At 44.9% G+C, this 19,915-nt stretch overlaps 1 protein-coding gene across 2 annotated transcripts in view; it reads left to right on the top strand.

Annotated features, from left to right (window-relative positions):
- Positions 1-19,915, top strand: part of GALNT11 (polypeptide N-acetylgalactosaminyltransferase 11) — a 34,605-nt gene that overhangs the window by 7,274 nt on the left and 7,416 nt on the right. For both annotated transcript variants that reach the window (XM_083189058.1, XM_083189059.1), the window contains exons 3-8: positions 1,002-1,125; positions 12,407-12,573; positions 13,954-14,079; positions 14,336-14,585; positions 16,525-16,642; positions 18,880-19,032. In XM_083189058.1, coding sequence (XP_083045184.1) covers positions 1,002-1,125; positions 12,407-12,573; positions 13,954-14,079; positions 14,336-14,585; positions 16,525-16,642; positions 18,880-19,032 — 938 coding nt within the window. The remainder of the gene's footprint in view (positions 1-1,001; positions 1,126-12,406; positions 12,574-13,953; positions 14,080-14,335; positions 14,586-16,524; positions 16,643-18,879; positions 19,033-19,915) is intronic.

Below are 19,915 nucleotides of genomic sequence, written 5' to 3'. Positions count from 1 at the left end.
TGGGCGGCGGTGACCATCAGTCTCACTCTCCACTGTCCAGCGCTAGCGGGCGGGCAGCCGCGGCTATTACATCTTTAAAATAACGTGTCAAATGACTCTCCGGCTTTTGATTGGCTGAGAGAGCACTCTCAGCCAATCAGCGGCCGCGGAGCTAATCATTAGCCGGGCAGTCATTTGACATGTTATTTTAAAGATGTAATAGCCGCGGGCGGCTGCTCGCCCGCTAGCGCTGGACACGGACAGTGGAGAGTAAGACTGATGGTCACCGCCGCCCGCCCTAGCACTGATCTGGTAACGCGCTGCTGCCCCACTGCTTCCTCCCCAGCCGCCCGCCCCCACTGCTCCTCACCGCCCCGACTGACCTACATCGTATGTCCCGCCGGTCCGACCCCTGGGTCCGGGTCCGATAGGCACGGGACCGGGCATCGGACCCGACCCCATGTCATGAAGAACCGATTTGGTCCGATTTATCGGGCCAATTGATCGCAATCGGCCAAAACCGGTCCAAATCGGGTTGATGTATGCCCACCTTAAGATATGAATGCTACTTCACATGTGATGTTGCTATGGGCAACCAATCAGACTCTACTCTAGAAAATAGTAGATAGGATCTGATTGGTTGGCCATAGCAACATGACATCAGACTCTACTCTAGAAAATAGTAGATAGGATCTGATTGGTTGGCCATAGCAACATCACATGTGAAGAAGAATTCAAATCTTAGTAAATTGCCTATCACCTATACCGTAACCAACTAGACAATGTATATTAACCAGAACCACCTAAAATCAGGGCTCCTGCCTTCTGAAATGGCTGTTATAATGCTATGCCAACATGGGCCTTGTATTCCGGTACACATTGTTGTTTGTGTGCTCTGTCCACCTATACTGCTGCTGTAATATTGCATATTACTATTTACAAAATGCCCATGACTTGCTCTCTATTCTCCATGTCTCCCCATTTTGTGTTAGCGCAGAGTTAACATTGAATTACTCTTTCAGGAATGATCTTCAATGAACAAGACCAAAATGTGCGGGATGTGGGTTATCAGAAACATGCCTTTAATGTGCTGATTAGCAACAGACTCGGATATCACAGGGACATTCCAGACACAAGGGATCCCAAGTAAGTCTCTGGTGCATTCTAGATCCGTGTATACTGTAATATGGGTGAGGATTGGCACTGGCAAGGATAGCAATGAGATCGATAATCACATAGAACCAACATTATGACTGCATTTGCCAAAAATCACTTGCGTATCCGGTTGCTGGTGCTCCCAAAAGGTTCAGCATTCTAACTGAAGAGGCAAGTCAAAAGGATAACCAAGGAAGAACACAGAGGGTTTTTTGGGGCACACATAACGAAAAATTTGATAAATGAATGAGTTAAAAATTATATAAGTTAAGTATAACCGCGTGTGACTTTTTCACACAAAAAAATTTAATCAGTAAGAAAACGTACATAGAAACCAAAATTGGTGATCAGTAAAAAGTAATTGAAAACTTCAGTCTTTCAATGGCGAATAATGATTGTGTAACGCAGGGGTTCCCAAACTTTTTTGAATCACGGCACCCTAAAGCATCAAAATGTTTTCAAGGCACTCCTAGGTCAAATGTTTCTTATTGAGAAATTCAGAAAAAAATATAAAATTATGTACATTGTGTTTATATGTCACAGTTATGTGGTGAGGGGCAGGATTTGCTCCTGTTTGTCCACACATATTATGATTGGCAGCCACTAGCACTGCTTTTGCCTTTTACATTGCACATAACTAATGTGAATTGATCCTGGTCTACCAACCCAAGGCACCCCTGTAAGTGTCCTGAGGCACCCCAGGGTGCCTAGGCACACAGTTTGGGAACCACTGGTGTAACAGATTCTCCTTATAGCTTTATTGATAAAGTAGGATTCTCAGATCCTTTAATGCAGTACTCAATTCAATTGGTTAAGCATATGGAATCAGTCTTTGGAGACATACAGTTCATGACGCAAGACAACGCTCCCCCACATCCTACATTAAATCAATAAACAAAACAATATCTTCGTATCCAAACAAGTCACAGTCCTCCAGGGCGTGAAACCTGGTAGTAAGGTAGTATATAATTTGTGCCAGGAGATAAAGATGAGGTAAGGGGGTAATGCTCTTCCAACCGAACATGTGGTGCTTCTGCTGTCTGGATAGATTACAGCATCGGGTATTCCCTGTTGGTCTCCCAAAAAAGTACTGGCCCGGCCAATCGCTGCTTAGCTTCTAAGTTCAGATGGAGTCAGATGGCCCTGTGATGTATAGAAGTAACTCTCCTCGTAAATGAGAGGGAATCAATGTCTTTGAAGAGAGCTAAGGTGTGCTTCTGCTTTTTCACCATGTGCACCATGGACTTTCCGGTTACCTGTGCGGCATTGCACGGGTGCCAGGTACAGATCAGCAAATGAGAGAGGAGCGGAAATGGCAAATAGGTTAATAGACAAGGAGCCACCATATGCTTTCTCCATCTTACATTTGTGTCAAATGGTGGACGAGCGTGGTGAGCACCGGAGCTCACCCACCAGAAGTAGCAGCGAAGTTAGAATTGGTGAAGATGTAAAGTGAAGTAAACTACCACTCTAGGCACTCTAACACATGAGAGATCTTATCATGTATATTGATATACATTCAATGGATGTACCCACAGTTCAAAGGCTGAAGAATGCCCACGGTGTCAGTATCTGTGAAAACTGTACACCTGTGTGCAACCGGGATATAGTATAATGACAATCTGGCTGTGTAGTCAGAGAAACAAGTATAGACAGCAATAATGAAGTTCAAACTTTTCTGCGCACAATATCCTGTCAGCTGCTTAATTAACAATGCTGGGGGGTCATTCAATGCACCCCAAATAGGTTCATATAGCGCTAGCAGTGTTCCCAAAGAGATGAATAGCACCAAAGTGGATATATAAACAAATGAATGTCACCAATTGTTATTCCTTCCACGCTTATCTAAGCGGTTTTCCATCCGTTTCCTGCAGTACAAAGTATGCACACCTTTCCAGTCACTCCTCATAGCCATATCGTTAGATATAAAAGAGAGCAGAGAGAGTACATAGTGCATATCTTCAAACACACATAGAATTTAATGAGGATGTACACTTACAATAAATAAAACGAATAACAGCATGTAAAAAGCCAGGGGGCTTTAAGCAGCTCAGTTCCAGGTCCTTTGAATGAGAAGTTGGTAGAGGTTCCAGTTCCGGATCTGGTCACTCGGCAGTCAAACAAAAGGTCCTTTCACCTGCGGCACCGGCTGGATACAAATCAGTAAGCAAGACACGCTTAATGCATTTCGGATCAACTGATCCTTCGTCAGAAGCGTGTCTGTCTGTGCCTTGCTAGAGTTCCATTTTTATAGCAGACGCTGTCTGCATACACAATCTAATTTCCGCTTTTCGGCGGAAACAATATGGCCGTGTGTTCTATGGCCATTATCTACGTATCCATCATAATGAAATGATACTCATATAGGTTTTAATAAATCGGCTTATATTTTTATATAGATCATGGTACCTCCAAGCCCCACAATAACATAAATGATTCAATTTGATACGTGTAAGTGGTGAAACAGTTAAAAAATGGCTGTGCATTCCATATTAGCAGTTATACGTTCCATCACTAATCACATAGGGCATTATTCTAGTTCACTCTTAGAGGCAAATTCCTTCTTAGCTGGACAAAACCATGTGCACTGCAGGGGGGCAGATGTAACATGTGCAGAGAGATTTAGCTTTGGGTGAGTTATTTTGTTTCTGTGCAGGGAAAATACTGACTGCTTTAATTTTACACTGCAATATAGATCTCACTTTGAAGTAAAACCCCACCAAATCTAATTCTCTCTGCACAAGTTACATCTGCCCCCCTGCAGTGCACATGGTTTTGTCCATCTAAGAAGGTTTTTGTCAGAAAGAGTGAACTAGAATAAGGCCCATAGTGATTTACTCAATATGTGATTGAAATTCTATAATAAATATGTGCTGGGGGAGGGTCTGGTGCTCTGGCACCGGTTTATAGATGATATTTTATTTTATCTGGAGGAATGGACAAGAAAGCCAAGACCTTTTTTGTAAAAATCTTAACTTCAATGAATTGTGTTTTAATATAAGCAAAGTTGAGATTTCATTTTTAGATATGAACATCTATATAGAAAATGGAATTTTAAATACCAACACTTTTAGAAAACCCACTGATTCGAACTGTTATATTGAAACATCAAGTATGCACCATGCTAATTGGTTAAACGGAATCCCGTTCAGTCAATTCACACGAGTCAAACGCAATTGTTCTAATCAACAAATATGTGATCAGCAAATTGAGGAAGTGGCAGACCATCTTTCAGCTAAGGGATATTCAAAAAGTATTCAATACAAAGCAAAACAACACATTAAAAATAATGATAGAGATGACCTAATACGAGAGGATTCCAAAAAAGTAGATGACAAATACCAATAGGCTTTTATCTCCCAATACAATAATTCCCATCTAAAAATAGAGAAAATATTTTGGTACTTATGTAGTAACTGGGCTGCCGATTTTTTTGATTGTATGCCTTAACTTAAGGCATACAATCAGATGCGATGCGATATCGCATTGCATCGCATACGACCATATCGCATGCGATGACCCGATTTTTTCCATAGGATTCAATGTTAAAATGGACTGAGTCCATTTTAACATGGAATTTAATGGGAAAAAGGGGTCCTTTTCATACCCCTACTATCCAAGTGGGCATGGAGTTGGATATAAACCTGTGGCGAGCGCAGCGAGCCCGAAGGGTGGCGAGCGGACGGTATTCTGTGTCCCCTTGCGGGGCTCGCCACGCTTCGGGCTCGGTGGCTCGCTACGCTCGCCACAGGTTTATATCCGACTGCATGCCCACTTGGATAGTAGGGGTATGAAAAGGACCCCTTTTCCCATTGAATTCCATGTTAAAATGGACTCAGTCCATTTTAACATTGAATCCTATGGAAAAATCGGGTCCATCGCATCGCATGCGATATGGTCGGCTGCGATGCGATGGACCCGATTTCAAAATCGGCAGCCCAGTTACTACATAAGTACCATAATTTTATAATAATTGGCATCTTCTTAAACAAGATCCGATATTGGGAGAACTCCTTCCTCAAAAAACTACATTCATTTATAGGAAAGCACCATCTTTAAGAAACCATCTAGTGAAGAGTACAGTAGATACCACTGAAAGACAGGAGTGAAAGGATTTCACAGATGTGGTGATTGTTTGATGTGTAAATCTATGAAATCTAAGAATAGAAAGATGGTGGAGTTTACATTAAAAGGAAAATGGGTACTTGTTTCCTAGCACGGTGCCAGCGATTAAAATTGTATCCATCCATGCTGGTTGCCGGTGTATATGGTCTGTGCCCGCAACCGGAAGTGCGGGGGCCGCATTCTACATCCGCCTGTAGGTGTAGCTGATTCCTCACACCACAATATGTGGATTTGGCAAGTTGGGTTCATTTATTCATTTTTTTTTCAATATATGAAAAAAAGTAATTCCAAACATTTTGGTGTGTAAGAAGACTTGGTTTGTGTCTTAACCCTTTGTGTGCCAAGTGAATTTGTCAAAATTGGTGTGAAAATTTCCAAGCAAACATTTTTTTTATTTTAATAACCTGTTATGTTTACCTTTTTATAGGAAATATAACCTTTGGTACTCTTTACCTAGCACGGCGCCCATCGCGGGCATTGAATGCACTAAAAAATCGGGTGCGACGCGATGCCCGCGATTTCCCATAGGGAACAATGTTAAATTTCTAAATTGACCCGATTTTACTGTTCAATGCCTCAATTGACACGATTTTTCCATAGGAAACAATGTTAAATGGCCCACAGAGGCCAAATAGCCACCCTGAAGTGTGAAATGGCCCCCACAATTGTTAACGCCACCCCACGATCAACATCAACCCGAAGTGTGGCGAGCGGCGGCGGTACGCGTCCTACGACCTTTTCATACCCCCACTATCCACGTCGGCGTGGAGTTGAGAATAGAATAGTGTGGCGAGCGCAGCGAGCCGCCAAGCCCGAAGCGTGGCGAGCGGACGCGGATACCTGTGAAGCCCGCGAAGGGACGCGTTTACCTGTGAAGGTATCCGCGTCCCCGCGCGGGGCTCGCTGCGCTCGCCACGCTTCGGGCTCGGTGGCTCGCTGCGCTCGCCACACTATTCTATTCTCAACTCCACGCCGACGTGGATAGTGGGGGTATGAAAAGGTCGTAGGACGCGTACCGCCGCCCCTCGCGGGCTCGCTGCGCTCGCCACGCTTCGGGTTGACGTTGATTGTGGGGTGGCGTTAAAAATTGTGGGGGCCATTTCACACTTCAGGGTGGCTATTTGGCCTCTGTGGGCCATTTAACATTGTTTCCTATGGAAAAATCGGGTCAATTGAGGCATTGAACAGTAAAATCGGGTCAATTGAGAAATTTAACATTGTTCCCTATGGGAAATCGCGGGCATTGCGTCGGTCGCGTGGCACCTGATTTTTAGTGCATTCAATGCCCGCGATTTTTTTACCTGCGATGCCCACGATCAAAATCGTGGGCGCCGTGCTAGGTAAAGAGTACCTAACCTTTTTTTACACAACTTTTTATTTTATTTGAATCCTATAACAAATGATGTGAGCGACGCTGGCATTTTTAGCCGATTTTATATTGCACATCTCACAGATGTTGGCACTCAAAGGGTTAACACATCACTGCTGAGGTTGATAGGGTACTCTTTACCTAGCACGGCGCCCGCGATTACAATCGCGGGCGTCGGGGGTAAAAAATCGCGGGCATCGCGGGTAAATCAAAAACGGGTGCGACGCGATGCCCGCGATTTTCCCATAGGGATCAATGTTAAAAGTCAGATTGGTCGCGATTTTAGCGTTAATTGGCTCAATGCCCGCGATTTTTACATAGGAAACAATGTTAAATGGGCCACAGAGCCCTAATAGTCCCCCTGAAGTGTGAAATGGCCCCCACAATTTTTAACGCCACCCCACGATCAACGTGAACCCGAAGCGTGGCGAGCGGCGGCGGTACGCGTCCTCCGACCTTTTCATACCCCCACTATCCACGTCGGCGTGGAGTTGAGAATAGAATAGTGTGGCGAGCGCAGCGAGCCACCGAGCCCGAAGCGTGGCGAGCGCAGCGAGCCCCGCGAGGGGACGCGGATACCTTCACAGGTAAACGCGTCCCCTCGCGGGCTTCACAGGTGTCCGCGTCGCCGCGGACACCTGTGAAGCCCGTGAGGGGACGCGTATAACTGTGAAGGTATCTGCGTCCCCTCGCGGAGCTCGCCACGCTTCGGGCTCGGTGGCTCGCTGCGCTCGCCACACTATTCTATTCTCCACTCCACGCCGACGTGGATAGTGGGGGTATGAAAAGGTCGGAGGACGCGTACCGCCGCCCCTCGCGGGCTCGCTGCGCTCGCCACGCTTCGGGTTCACGTTGATCGTGGGGTGGCGTTAAAAATTGTGGGGGCCATTTCACACTTCAGGGGGACTATTAGGGCTCTGTGGCCCATTTAACATTGATTCCTATGTAAAAATCGCGACCAATCTGACTTTTAACACTAAAATCGCGACCAATCTGATTTTTAACATTGGTCCCTATGGGAAATCGCGGGCATCGCATCGCACCCGTTTTTTAGTGCATGCGATGGTCGCGATGGGCGCCGTGCTAGGTAAAGAGTACCGTTGATAGTTTCTAGAAGTCGATGATTGAACTCCATTATTTCAAACCAGCGTACTCCCATGCCTGTATAAGCCCGTTTTGGACAGATTCCTTCTCCCTTTCCCCCTGTATGTGCCCCCCCCCAAGTGGGGTAGGTACCCCTCCTTCCTTCAGCAGGGGATGAAAATGCCAATCTAGTACTTTGGGATTGGTTAGTGTTTCCCATCTCCTTATACATCAGTGCACTGCTGAGGATGAGTGTGACTTGTCCGTTACTGGGTGTAATATGCACCGTTTAGTTCTTTATTAGCTGGTAATTCAGAATTGGAGCAAATTTTAATTATTGTCTCTGAAATACCTATTAATGTTTATGTGGTGGTAGTGGAATTGATTTTGTTCCTTTTTTAATTCCTCTTCCCCTCCTATAAAGAGGACATATATGCTATATGCTGCAATGATATTATTGTATATATGTGGACATTGTTGGGTTATGGATGTGTAGTATGCCTCTGTTGCTAAGAGACTAGGCAGAACTGACCCATTGTTCAGTGGTGGGGAAGTAAAAGCTAATGCGGTGTCACATGGTCCCTGCCCTGCACAGCTCCTGGTACCCTGTGTGCAGCAGTTGTGTGACCAGAACCTGTCACTTACAGGGTTCCTGGGCTAGTTACATGCTAAGTGCACATAACACTTGGACAACTCTGTCATTGATTAAAATATTAAAATGAATCCTTTTTGTCTAAACTATGCTTAACCACACCATAGTACATATTATAGATGCACAACAGTGTCCCTGCCGCTGGGAAATGATTTACACATTCAAAGGCTCAGGACCTCATTAAAGATTGATTATTAAGCTCCGCAGAAGCCAAGTCTGGCAGATAACTATCCCTCCACTCCTGCCCTAGTTCGGTTCTCTATTTTCTGTACTGTATGAACAGATGTACCAACATTTTTAGATGGTGGCAGGAGCCTGTTGTAGCTATTGGAAACCCTTGCCTTCATAATTAAAATATTCAATCTCCACTCACATAGTGTCAGGCTTGGAGTAGAAGCCATGGCACCGATGCGAACTAGCCTGGTAGGTGGCTATCCCATACACAGAACTCCTAATGTAGCAGTATGCTAACAACTAGGCTCCTTACAGGCATATGATGTATGGCCAGCTATATGCATGCATTACCTTGTACTTGAGTGCCAACGTGGCTGTAAGCGATCCGCAAAATATCCGCTAAAAATGCCAGTGCCGCTCACAGCGACTGTTCTTTGAGTATAAATAAATACAAATGCAGCCAATTCAGTTACTTGAAGTTTAGTTAAATATCGCACCAAAGAACGGTCGCTGTGAGCGGCGCTGGCATTTTTAACTGATGTTTTGAGGATCTCTCACAGCAACGTTGGCACTCAAAGGGTTAAGAAAAAGGTCTGCTTGGCAATTTTTACACCTATTTTGACAAATTCCCTTGGCGTCACAAGGGTTAATCATATATGAGCAAGAAAGAGGTCACTGAGGATCCAGTTTAGAGCAGCTGTAGGTCTCTTGCTTCGTTATGAATCACTTAGGTTATACATTTACATATAATAATGATCAACTGAGATCTGTACTGTGACCAGTTATACCAGCATGCATTGCTGCTACTAATTAGTTACTCAGGGGCAGATGTATTAAGCCTGGTGAAGAGATAAAGTGGAGATAAACTGAAAGGAGATCATGCACCAGCCAATCAACTCTCAACTGTAATTTTTTTAAACACAGTTGATTGGCTGGAGCATTATCTCATTCCAATTTATCTCCACTTTATCTGTTCACCAGGCTTAATACATCTGCCCCTCAATAACCAGTTCATAGGGTTTTCTTACAAGAAGTCATAGACTTCTTGGATAACGTAAGGGGACAGTTAGGGTTAGGCACTTGTCAGGTGGTTAGGCTGTGGAAAGGGACAGTTGGGGTTCAGCATCATGGGGAGGGTCAGGTTTAGGGTTAAAATAACAAAAATGTTAACCATTTAACTGTCAACCTGCAGGAGGTATGGACTTGCCACCAGCACATATATGTGAGGGAACCCAAGAACAGTGATGATATCGGTCTGCCTTCTCTCACAGTAACATTTATAATATCAGAAAATGCTCCTATAAGTAACATAATGGGGAAAATACAGAGTTGCGCGTATACCAGTTTGTGTAGCATTTTCCGTGTGGATTAGCAGTGCACAGAACATAAGTGCTCCATGCTGGCTCCTTGCAGTGTCTGCCCGCTGTGGTGGTAAGAGTGTCCACACACTGGCCATGCAGATGGCACCACTAGAGATATGGATATGGGACCCTAGTACTGCAAGTTCTGTGTACTTATGGTGATCGCCTGTGTGAGGAACATCTCTATAGCAAAGTGGTCTACTTTTAGGTTTTAAATGTTGTACATCCTGTATTGAATGAGTAACAAGCAATGCACCCACATGTGCTGTCAGATGATTACCATGCACTTGTGTTGGGCTGTCACTGTGGAGAGTGTAAGCTCTTATGCTCAGTGCACCCTGCATCTATCAACCTAGGACATGTTCTGTTTTTAGAAGTGAATTCTATTATGTATAACTTGTAAGTCTGTTTCTGAGCCGTTTTGTCCCGTCTTGCAAATAATTGATGATGATCATGTAAGGAATTTCTCGGAAACAAAGGGGAGAAAAGCTCAGCTGCATGAAAATATCAAATGTGTATATTCACTCGTATGTATGTATGTATGTTTGGAGCACGCCACCCCATTCCTACCCTTGGGGGGGGGGGGGGGGGGGGTTATTCTGATTCACTTGGAAAGGCACAATAACTCTCTAATGGACAAAACCATGTGCACTGCAGGTGGGGCTGATGTAACATGTGCAGAGAGAGTTAGATTTGGGTGTTTTATTGTTTCTGTGCAGGGTAAATACTGGCTGCTTTATTTTTACACTGCCATATAAATATCAGTTTGAAGTACACCCCCCACCCAAATCGAACTCTCTATGCCAGGCATGTCCAAACTATGGCCCTCCAGCTGTTGTGAAACTACACATCCCCAGCATGCCTTGCCATAGTTTTAGCATTCCCTAATAGAAAAAACTGTGGCAAGGCATGATGGGACTTGTAGTTTCACAACAGCTGGAGGGCCATAGTTTGGACATGCTTGGTCTATGCACGTTACATCAGCCCCACCCGCAGTACGTCCATTAGAGAGTGATTGTGCCTTTCCCAGTGAATCAGAATAACCCCCTTGGTTTGTTTTGGCCATAGTCAGCAGCAACACTATCAATTGTATGAAAGACACATCTGCACACCTGCGTGTTTCCACTTTCCGCTAACACTGCATCTCATGCAATGCCATTGACATGCCCTCTCTGCTCTTTGCCCTGTATAAGAATGATCAGTTTGCCACCTAGTAATCGCCACCCATCCCTAGTGTAGATAATGGGTCTGACTCTGAGAATGCACAGTACCATTCAGGCCTGCATTCAACACTGCACTGGCCCCAAAGTCTCAATACATCATTTATTTAATTCTTGACAACAATTTGCAAGTGGATTTCTACCACTCCAGAGTTTGTGTGGTGGAAGCGTCACACATGGCGGCAGGTCTGGTAGTCTTTGTCCTTTGTCAGGATTGAACAGTCCTTTCCTGTGTGTTCCTTGTGTAACAGCTGAGCATCACATGGCCGCACGCACACATTCCATACATTTTATGGCCGCCCCCAAATAAACTATACATCCGTGCTGGCCAGCTGCCTCTGCTGATGAAATGTTACCCAAACAGCTACAGGCTATTATTAGTCTCATCTCCCCCATTACATTATATTTAGAAAACTGCATCCTCCTGCATTTCCACTGTATGTTCCTTCATTTGTTGTAGTCCTACCCCCACACAGAACAGTCACATAAGACTCTGGACCTTATTCTGGTTCATTTCATGCTCAAATGCGAATTCGCACCCTTGCGAGTGAACCAGATCCCGCCTTGCGAATGGTGTTGCGCCGGCCCACCATCCGCAATGCGCGTACGTACGCACTGGTTTCGAATGGATGTTTTACTCAAACATCCATTCGCAGCCTGCGGGGTAACACCCACTTCATTCGATGGTCGCCAACTATCGAATGATGTGGAACGTGCAATGCAGATCTAAGGTTGCTCAGAGCAACCTTAGGTCTGCATGCACATTCGGAGGGAAGTGGGCGGGCAGCTGACATCTGGTGATGTCATCGGTCCATTACCATGAGAACACCCAGCGGTTTCCTTGGGAACACCCATAAAACGCTGGGCGTTTCCATATGGTAATGGGTCAACCCGCCGCTGTATACCCCGCCCTCCGTTTGCAAGGCTGTTCGCCGTGTACGCACGCACCCAGCGCAAGCACATGCGCATGTGCAAAACACACGGCCTTGTGAACGGACCATAATAAAGTCCTGTCCTTTTGTCTAGATAAGGAATTGGGTCGTGTAGAGGCGGAATTGGGTCAATTGTGTATAGGTTGACCCCAAAAGCTTGACATGTCATCGGCTTAATCAATGAGTAATTGGTTCCTGGAAAATATTAAGGTAATACGTATTCATTACATCCATATGCGTTCTGATCACTGAGTAAAGCATGTACAATTTTATTAAGCAATATGAATACGTTGGATGCGTGAATAATGTTTGTGCTTTACATATTGTCTATAACCTTTACCTTATGACACTGGCAGGTGTGCTAAGAAGACCTACCCCTCAGAGCTGCCCCTTGCCAGCATCGTGATATGTTTTTACAATGAAGCCTTATCTGCTCTGCTGAGAACTGTACATAGTGTGCTGGATCGCACACCAGCCAGCCTGCTCCAGGAGATAATACTGGTGGATGATAACAGTGAACTAGGTGAGTGTCTATCATTGTCTAATAACTTCATCTCCACTGATTGGGATTAGTGTTACCTACACTATCTGTGAGATTATCTTGGTATAAAACGCACTGCAGCAGTTGTTACCGGCAGTGTTATACACACTTCTGCTGCATGCCGTGGCCGCACCATGGGTAACAAAACGAAACAGATTTTTTAAAAAATATATAATACTGGTGTTATTATTGTTATGATTACCGTGAAAAAAAAAAAAGAGTTGTGAGGCTTTGAGTGGCCAGCAAACTATGAGCCGCAAGAGCTGAGCCGGGAGAGCGGAGTTATGAGCAGGGAGAGCCGGTGGGAGGAGTCCTTGATCCTCCCACCGGCTCTCCCTGCTTATACCTCCCTGCTCCACCACCGGCTCACCCTGTTTCCTGGAGCAAGACAGTTCTTCCAATCACTGACAGTGGTTGGAAAAGAAGAGCTGTTTAACTCCAGGAGCCGCCACCCAATTGTACCAGCTCATGGCTCATTTGGAAGAGCCGGCTCTTTGAACCGGGGCAGCCGTGAGCTACCCATCTCTAGTTGTGGGGGCATGGCCATATTAACCTGTGTGCATGGTCATCCGTCTCCATATATGGTGAAAGAGATCGGCTGCTTTAACTATACGTATGTTAGATACAGATGCTTTCGCTTTTTGCTGGTACTGAATAATGGACTCTGCCCACATGTGTCTGGCAGAACATGCATACATGTTGTGCTGCAACTCGCATAAGCTTGTCCTTTTTTAATAAACTTCAGTGAGTCCCTCTCTCTGATTCTGCAGAACGTTGTATTTTTTTGTCTTCTAGAAAAGAGCAATTACCAATCTCTCTAGTGCCAGGGGCTTCCTGTGCACACCCAACCAGCGTCAGGAATTTCCTGTGCTCCATTAAACACTTAACCGGCGCCAGGGACTTCCTGTGTGCAATTACACACCCAACCAGCACCAGGGACTTCCAGTGCTCCATTACACACCCAACCAGCACCAGGGACTTCCTGTGCGCCATTACACACCCAACCAGTGTCAGGGACTTCCTGTGCACCATTACACACCCAATCAGTGTCAGGGACTTCGTGTGTGCCATTACACACCCAACCAGCACCAGGGACTTCCTGTGCGCCATTACACACCCAACCAGCGCCAGGGACTTCCAGTGGCCATTACACACCAAACCAGCACCAGGGACTTCCTGTGCGCCATTACACACCCAACCAGTGGCAGGGACTTCCTGTGCACCATTACACACCCAATCAGTGTCAGTGACTTTCTTCCACACCTAGCATGACTTTGCTCTGCAGAAAATGTACAAACATAAGAAACTGGGTGGGATGAAAGACTTTTTTTCTAAGGTTTTCATAATTTCTTTTCCTTCCAGATGATTTGAAGAAGGGATTAGATGACTATATTCAGGAAAATCTCCCGAAAAAGGTCAAAGTGGTGAGAAACAAACAGAGGGAGGGTCTGATTCGTGGACGGATGGTGGGAGCATCTCACGCTACCGGTAAAAATGATAGAGGATACATTATACATGTAACTCAAAGAATCCAACTTAAAAGTACAATTTTTATAAGCGGCAACCATTTAGCATCTCATAATTTTTAGTGATCACAAGTGTTTAAATTAGTTCCCATCTTGGGCAAATGAGGAGGCCATCCTAATATAAATGACTAAATAATGTTAGTTCTTTTAATTCTGGGTAATATCTGTTTGTGGAGGGTTCCTGTGCACATACTTAGCTGCCCCTCGTGTGTTTGCAGGTGATGTCCTCATCTTCCTGGACAGTCACTGCGAGGTGAATGAGATGTGGTTACAGCCTCTGCTTTCTCCCATCAAGAAGAATCCCAAGACCGTGGTGTGTCCCGTCATTGATATAATCAGCGCCGACACACTGATGTACAGCTCCTCGCCTGTCGTACGTGGGGGATTTAACTGGGGTCTCCATTTTAAGTGGGATCCCGTGCCTCTGTCAGAAGTAGGAGGACCTGATGGATTCACTGCACCATTTAGGTAAAGGAAGTGTTGATGTTGGGGTGGCCTGGTGTATTATCTCTCTGCAGCACGTGGTTATGCTTTCAGGTGCGGCAGATGTTATATTAACGGCCCAGTGGCACATGTGATCTGCTCTAGTTTGGAAATGACCACAGCACTATCTGCTTGTATTACAACAAGAGTTCCCATACCTTTTAGTAATGTTGTCATTGGCTGTTGCTGTCCACTTTTCCGAGTGACCATAATCTTAGAATCACTAGTGTTTTTTTCATTTTTTTTTTTTTTACTTGGATTATTGGTGGACAAACAGAGTAATCCCACCATATAAGAGGATGAACACATGATGACGTGTCATAAAGCAGATTTAGTGCCTGATTGTGTATACTTGCAGCCTAGGAAACCAATAAGTGCAGACTTGCCCACCACTTGTTGTCTGAATCCATGCAAGGGGATGTGTACGCGTCCCCTCACATGTGACTGGCCGAAAAATCTTTCAGTGGTCGCTGATCGTCTAATGAATTATAATTTTTTTCCCCCCATTCGCAGAGAAGTCAATCTGAACTGACTTGATCTTGGCCGTCATGTGACGTCGGCCGTCTGCACCACGCAGGCATTGACATGCCTACATTCCCAGGGGAACACCAAGCATTTTTATGGGGATGCACATAAAATGCTGGGCGTTCCCCTGCCCGCTCCATTCTCTGAACGAAAACGGCTGGGCCAGTGTGAAACTGGCCAAAACCATTCGCACAGGCGTAGACCCCGAACATCAAGGAAGGAACCGAATTCGGACCAGTACGAATGGGTTTTAATTGGCCCCTTAATCGCAAAAACAACCTAGTGCAGCAGGGAGCAGGCCAGAATGCCAATGGCCGTCTGTACTGTTGTTATTGTAATAGGGAAAAGGGGAGGGGCCACGTACTAATCACATGGTCGGGAGAGGTGGGACTTTATATTTCAATCTTTGCGCATCGGGACTCACAGGGTTCCTAGATGTCAGGTTACTCCGGCAAGCCATGCAGTCCGCTCTCACATTGTACATAAAGCTTTCTACAAGCCTTTCTGTCTATATAGCATGCACTAATGAAGTCATCAGACTAAGTGGGAACAGCTTTGATCAGTATGACACCACCCTCACAGTTCATGCTTCTCCCGTCCACACTGGTTATACGCTACACACATCATAATAATAATGTAGTTAGACTATAAAAGTGTTTTCATCTAGTGAAGCAGAATAACATACTGACCATTATTATGGCATTCTTGTCAGAACTGCTTTTGTACTCTGTCCCAGATTAGAAGTGCCTGGAAATGCGCTCTCCAGGCTGCCGGCCAGCGGGCCTCATAGCTGCCTTCTGGCATGGATGCTGTGTAATGTGAATACATGACCTGGCGTTCTGTAACCGCTGGAATGTCAAGGATTCATTTGACTGAGAAAAGGATAGTATTGGAATCTTATTAGCTGGACTGGTTTCTGGAAAATATCTTGTGGCTGTGCTGGCCTCGTATCTGTGGGGCTATAAATTCACTCCTGCAATATGGAAGTGATTTCTAACCTTCCAGGCTGTGATATGCACAAAGCAAAGGCTCATCCGACACTGGGAGCCGCCATCTGCTCTGTAATCACCTTACTCACGCACATTAAAATATATATAGTACTGGAGGTTGTATCTCCTAATTTACTGATCAGCTGTCGGCAACTGTAATGTAACAAGTGGAACCTGCATTAGCTGAATGCAGGAAAGGTCAGGCACAGATGGATACAAGGACTAGAAATTCTGCAGGTGCATAGGGCAGTATATGGGGCACCTGTGGGTGCTTTGGGTCTGTCACTGCAGGCTGGAGAAGGAGTATCGCAGAAAATGCTCAATTGCAGAATCTGCCTCTCATATCAAATTGGTCAGGAACAATTGTGTCGGCAAAAGAATTGAATATCATAATGACTTTTTCATTGCAGGTCTCCCACTATGGCCGGAGGTCTCTTTGCCATGGACAGGCAGTTCTTTAATACACTGGGGCAATATGACAGCGGCATGGACATCTGGGGTGGCGAAAATCTGGAAATATCATTCCGGGTAAATTATTGGACTTCTAAAAAAGTTTATTTTTTCCCCCACATACTATGTACAAAATCTGACGTAATGAGGATTCTTTATTTTTTATTTTTTTTGTGCTGCTGTATAAACTTCAGCTTAAATAATAATTAATTATTATTATTATTATTTTTTTTACCACTGACACAACTTTTAATGAGGGTTCAAATATCAGTGGACACTGATGGAGACCCCCCACCAACACACACACGCGCACTTTGTTACAGACTTTTATATCTCTATTTCAACAGAGGGTCTCTTGCCACTTAATGTATTAATAGGTCAGTCACTATATGTTTTTCATTTTGTTTTAAAATAGATTTATACCCTGGCTACATGCAGATTGTTAATATTGCAATTATTTTACTGACGTAGAACATCAGATGAGCCTTACCAATCTGCTGCTTAATGCTAAATGCCATATCTTATACCAAGTCTCCAGGTCAGATGGACAGCCCATTGTGCTTGGGAGAGAACGGGCAGTTACATAGGGGTTCATTCAATAATGCATGTATTCGTTGCAGGTGCAAGTACATTGCGTGACCATTGGCTGCATTTGCACGCCATTACCGCGTTCACTCACCCCATTCATGTCTATTTGAATTGGCACCCAAAACAAATGTAAATTTGGGATTTATTACACAACTCTTGATAGAAATCCTATAATCTCCCTTTCCTTCCAATGTGGGAAAAATACCTAGTCTTAGGAGGAACATTTTGCTCTCATTGGGCGGTATTCAATGAGCCTGATTCGCCATGTTTTTATGGCGAATTTGTGCTGTTTGGCGAATTTTTGACAAAAACGGTGAATCACCCTATTCAATGAGCAGATGGCGAATACATTTCAAGGTTTTTTTCGCCATGATTCACTGAGTAGCAATCGCTATCTTTTTATGGTGAAGTGGAATGTGAACTTTTAAAATAAAGTATTTTGTTTTTTACATTTGGTGTCAAAAAATCAGGAATTTGATTCTGAGGAGGGGCATGCTATTTTTATTCATGTGCTGTAAGCCAGTGGTTCCCAAACTTTCTGAATCATGGCACCCTACAGTATCAGAATTTTTTTCACGGCACCTCTAGGCCAAAAATTTTTTACTGAGAATTTCAGAAAAATATATTAAGTTAAATAAGTTGCAATTAAATTTTATCCCTAGGTCCAGTTATATGGTGAGGAACAGGATTCACTTCTGTTTACCCAAATATTTAATTATTGGAAGCCGCAAGCACTGATTTTGCCTATTTCATTGACTATAAATAATTTGAATTGCTTCTGGACCACCAACCTGAGGCACCCCTGCAAGTGCTCCGAGGCACCCCAGGGAGCCTATATTATATTAAATATATATATTTTTTTACACAGCAGCCAGCAGGGGGCGCCGGAGCCGAGCCGCTCATTAGATATTCATATATTCACTGCACCCGATCGTTATCGGGTGTAGTGAATATACCCGGTCCCCTGCTTGCACCCCCGGGGGGCAGCCTGTGCTGCCTGGCACCCGGGGAGCCCACCTCCCCCCCACATACACTCTGGGGCAGGCAGAGAGACTTCTATCTCCCTGCCTGCCACCGTCCTAAGGCTCCCTGCGGCATCGCCGCAGGAGCACAAATTCGCCAGTCAGGGGCAGTGAGCCCCTGACTCGTTGAATACCGGAGCCGTAGAGGCTCCGAAAAGTGGAGGGCAGTGGCGAATGTGCAGCGAATCCTATACAGGATTCGCTGCACGTCGCTGGTATTCACATTGAATACCGCCCATTGTGCAATCCTATAGCCCTGTCTTTACTCTGTGGTGTTTCAGTCCCATTAACCTATCACTTCCTTCCTATCTGTAACATCTGTGGTGTTATGAAGTATATATACAGGGGGGATGTGGTCAATATGCCGGCGGTAGAAATCCCGACCGCCACAATGCCGGCACTTTGTCCCTCTATAGGTGTCCATGACACCCATAGAGGGAGAATAAAATAGTGTGCCGCAAGGGGGGGGGTCGATGGCGATCTATGACCCCCCTTGTCGGGATTTCGACCGGCGGCATTTTATACCAGACCCACACGGGGAAATGTAATAATGAGGTGCGAGATACCTGATTGCCGCCCATCTGACTACACACTGCATCCTACACCTCTTACCATCTCAACCCCTATTACAATTTCCCCAATGGTCCCTGGGGTTAGGGAAGCATTGTGTGCAGGAAGTTACATATCTTCTCATGTGGATTTCAGATCTGGATGTGCGAGGGGAGCCTTCTGATTGTACCTTGCTCCAGGGTTGGGCACATCTTCCGTAAGAGACGGCCATACGGATCTCCAGGAGGCCATGACACTATGGCTCACAATTCCTTACGGCTGGCACATGTATGGATGGATGAATATAAGGTACTCTGCAATTATATACAGAATTGCTGAAATAGAGGGTATAGTCCTAGTTCTTCATTTATCCAGATTGGGATTTCAAAGAACTGAAAAACCGTATTAGAAATAAATGTTAATTATTAATTTTATTTTGAGGCATTTACAATTCCCTGGGAAAAATTGAGTACATTTTATTTATTTATTTTATCCATTTTGCTTAGCCCATGTGATGTAATGGCAGGATAGAATTACGCTGCTTTCACACCGCAAAACCTGGTTAGATGTGGTATTTAAAACATTTCTTAAAACTGGTCAAAGCAGGTTATGCCCCTTTCAGACCGCACATATTACCCGGTATTATAATGGGTCTAAGCAGGTTTTGAAAGCAGCATTACCCCTTTCACATTGAGCACTGCCACTGAGGTCCCACTCTGTGCATATCTAATGAGAGGGACCCAGCGCAGTGAATATGTAATGAACGGGTCCACGCCCCCTGCATATGGAAATAGCGGATCCCACTCATTCCATATGCAGGGGGGCAGGGACCCACTCATTAAATATTCACTGCACAGAGCGGGTCCCACTCATTCTATATGCAGGGGGCAGGGACCCGCTCATTAAATATTCACTGTGCTGGGTCCCTCTCATTAGATATGCACAGAGCAGGACCAGCTTGTGTTACTATTGGCTGGGTCCTAAATACCGTTTCAGACTGCAAAAAAAACAGGTCTGAAACGGGTAGGACCCTACTTTTTTACCGTTTCCAAATACCGGTTTTTAGGAAATGGTAAATTCACTGTGAACCTTTCAGACCGCACATGTTACCGTTTTGAAACGGTAAAAAAACTGCAAAATACCGGGTAATATGTGCAGTCTAAAAGGGGCATTACTCAGAGTTCAATGAGCA

Source organism: Crinia signifera, chromosome 5, assembly GCF_055691185.1.
Source record: "Crinia signifera chromosome 5, ASM5569118v1, whole genome shotgun sequence".
Classification (NCBI taxonomy): domain Eukaryota; kingdom Metazoa; phylum Chordata; class Amphibia; order Anura; family Myobatrachidae; genus Crinia; species Crinia signifera.
This window is presented reverse-complemented; position numbering and strand designations above follow the sequence as displayed.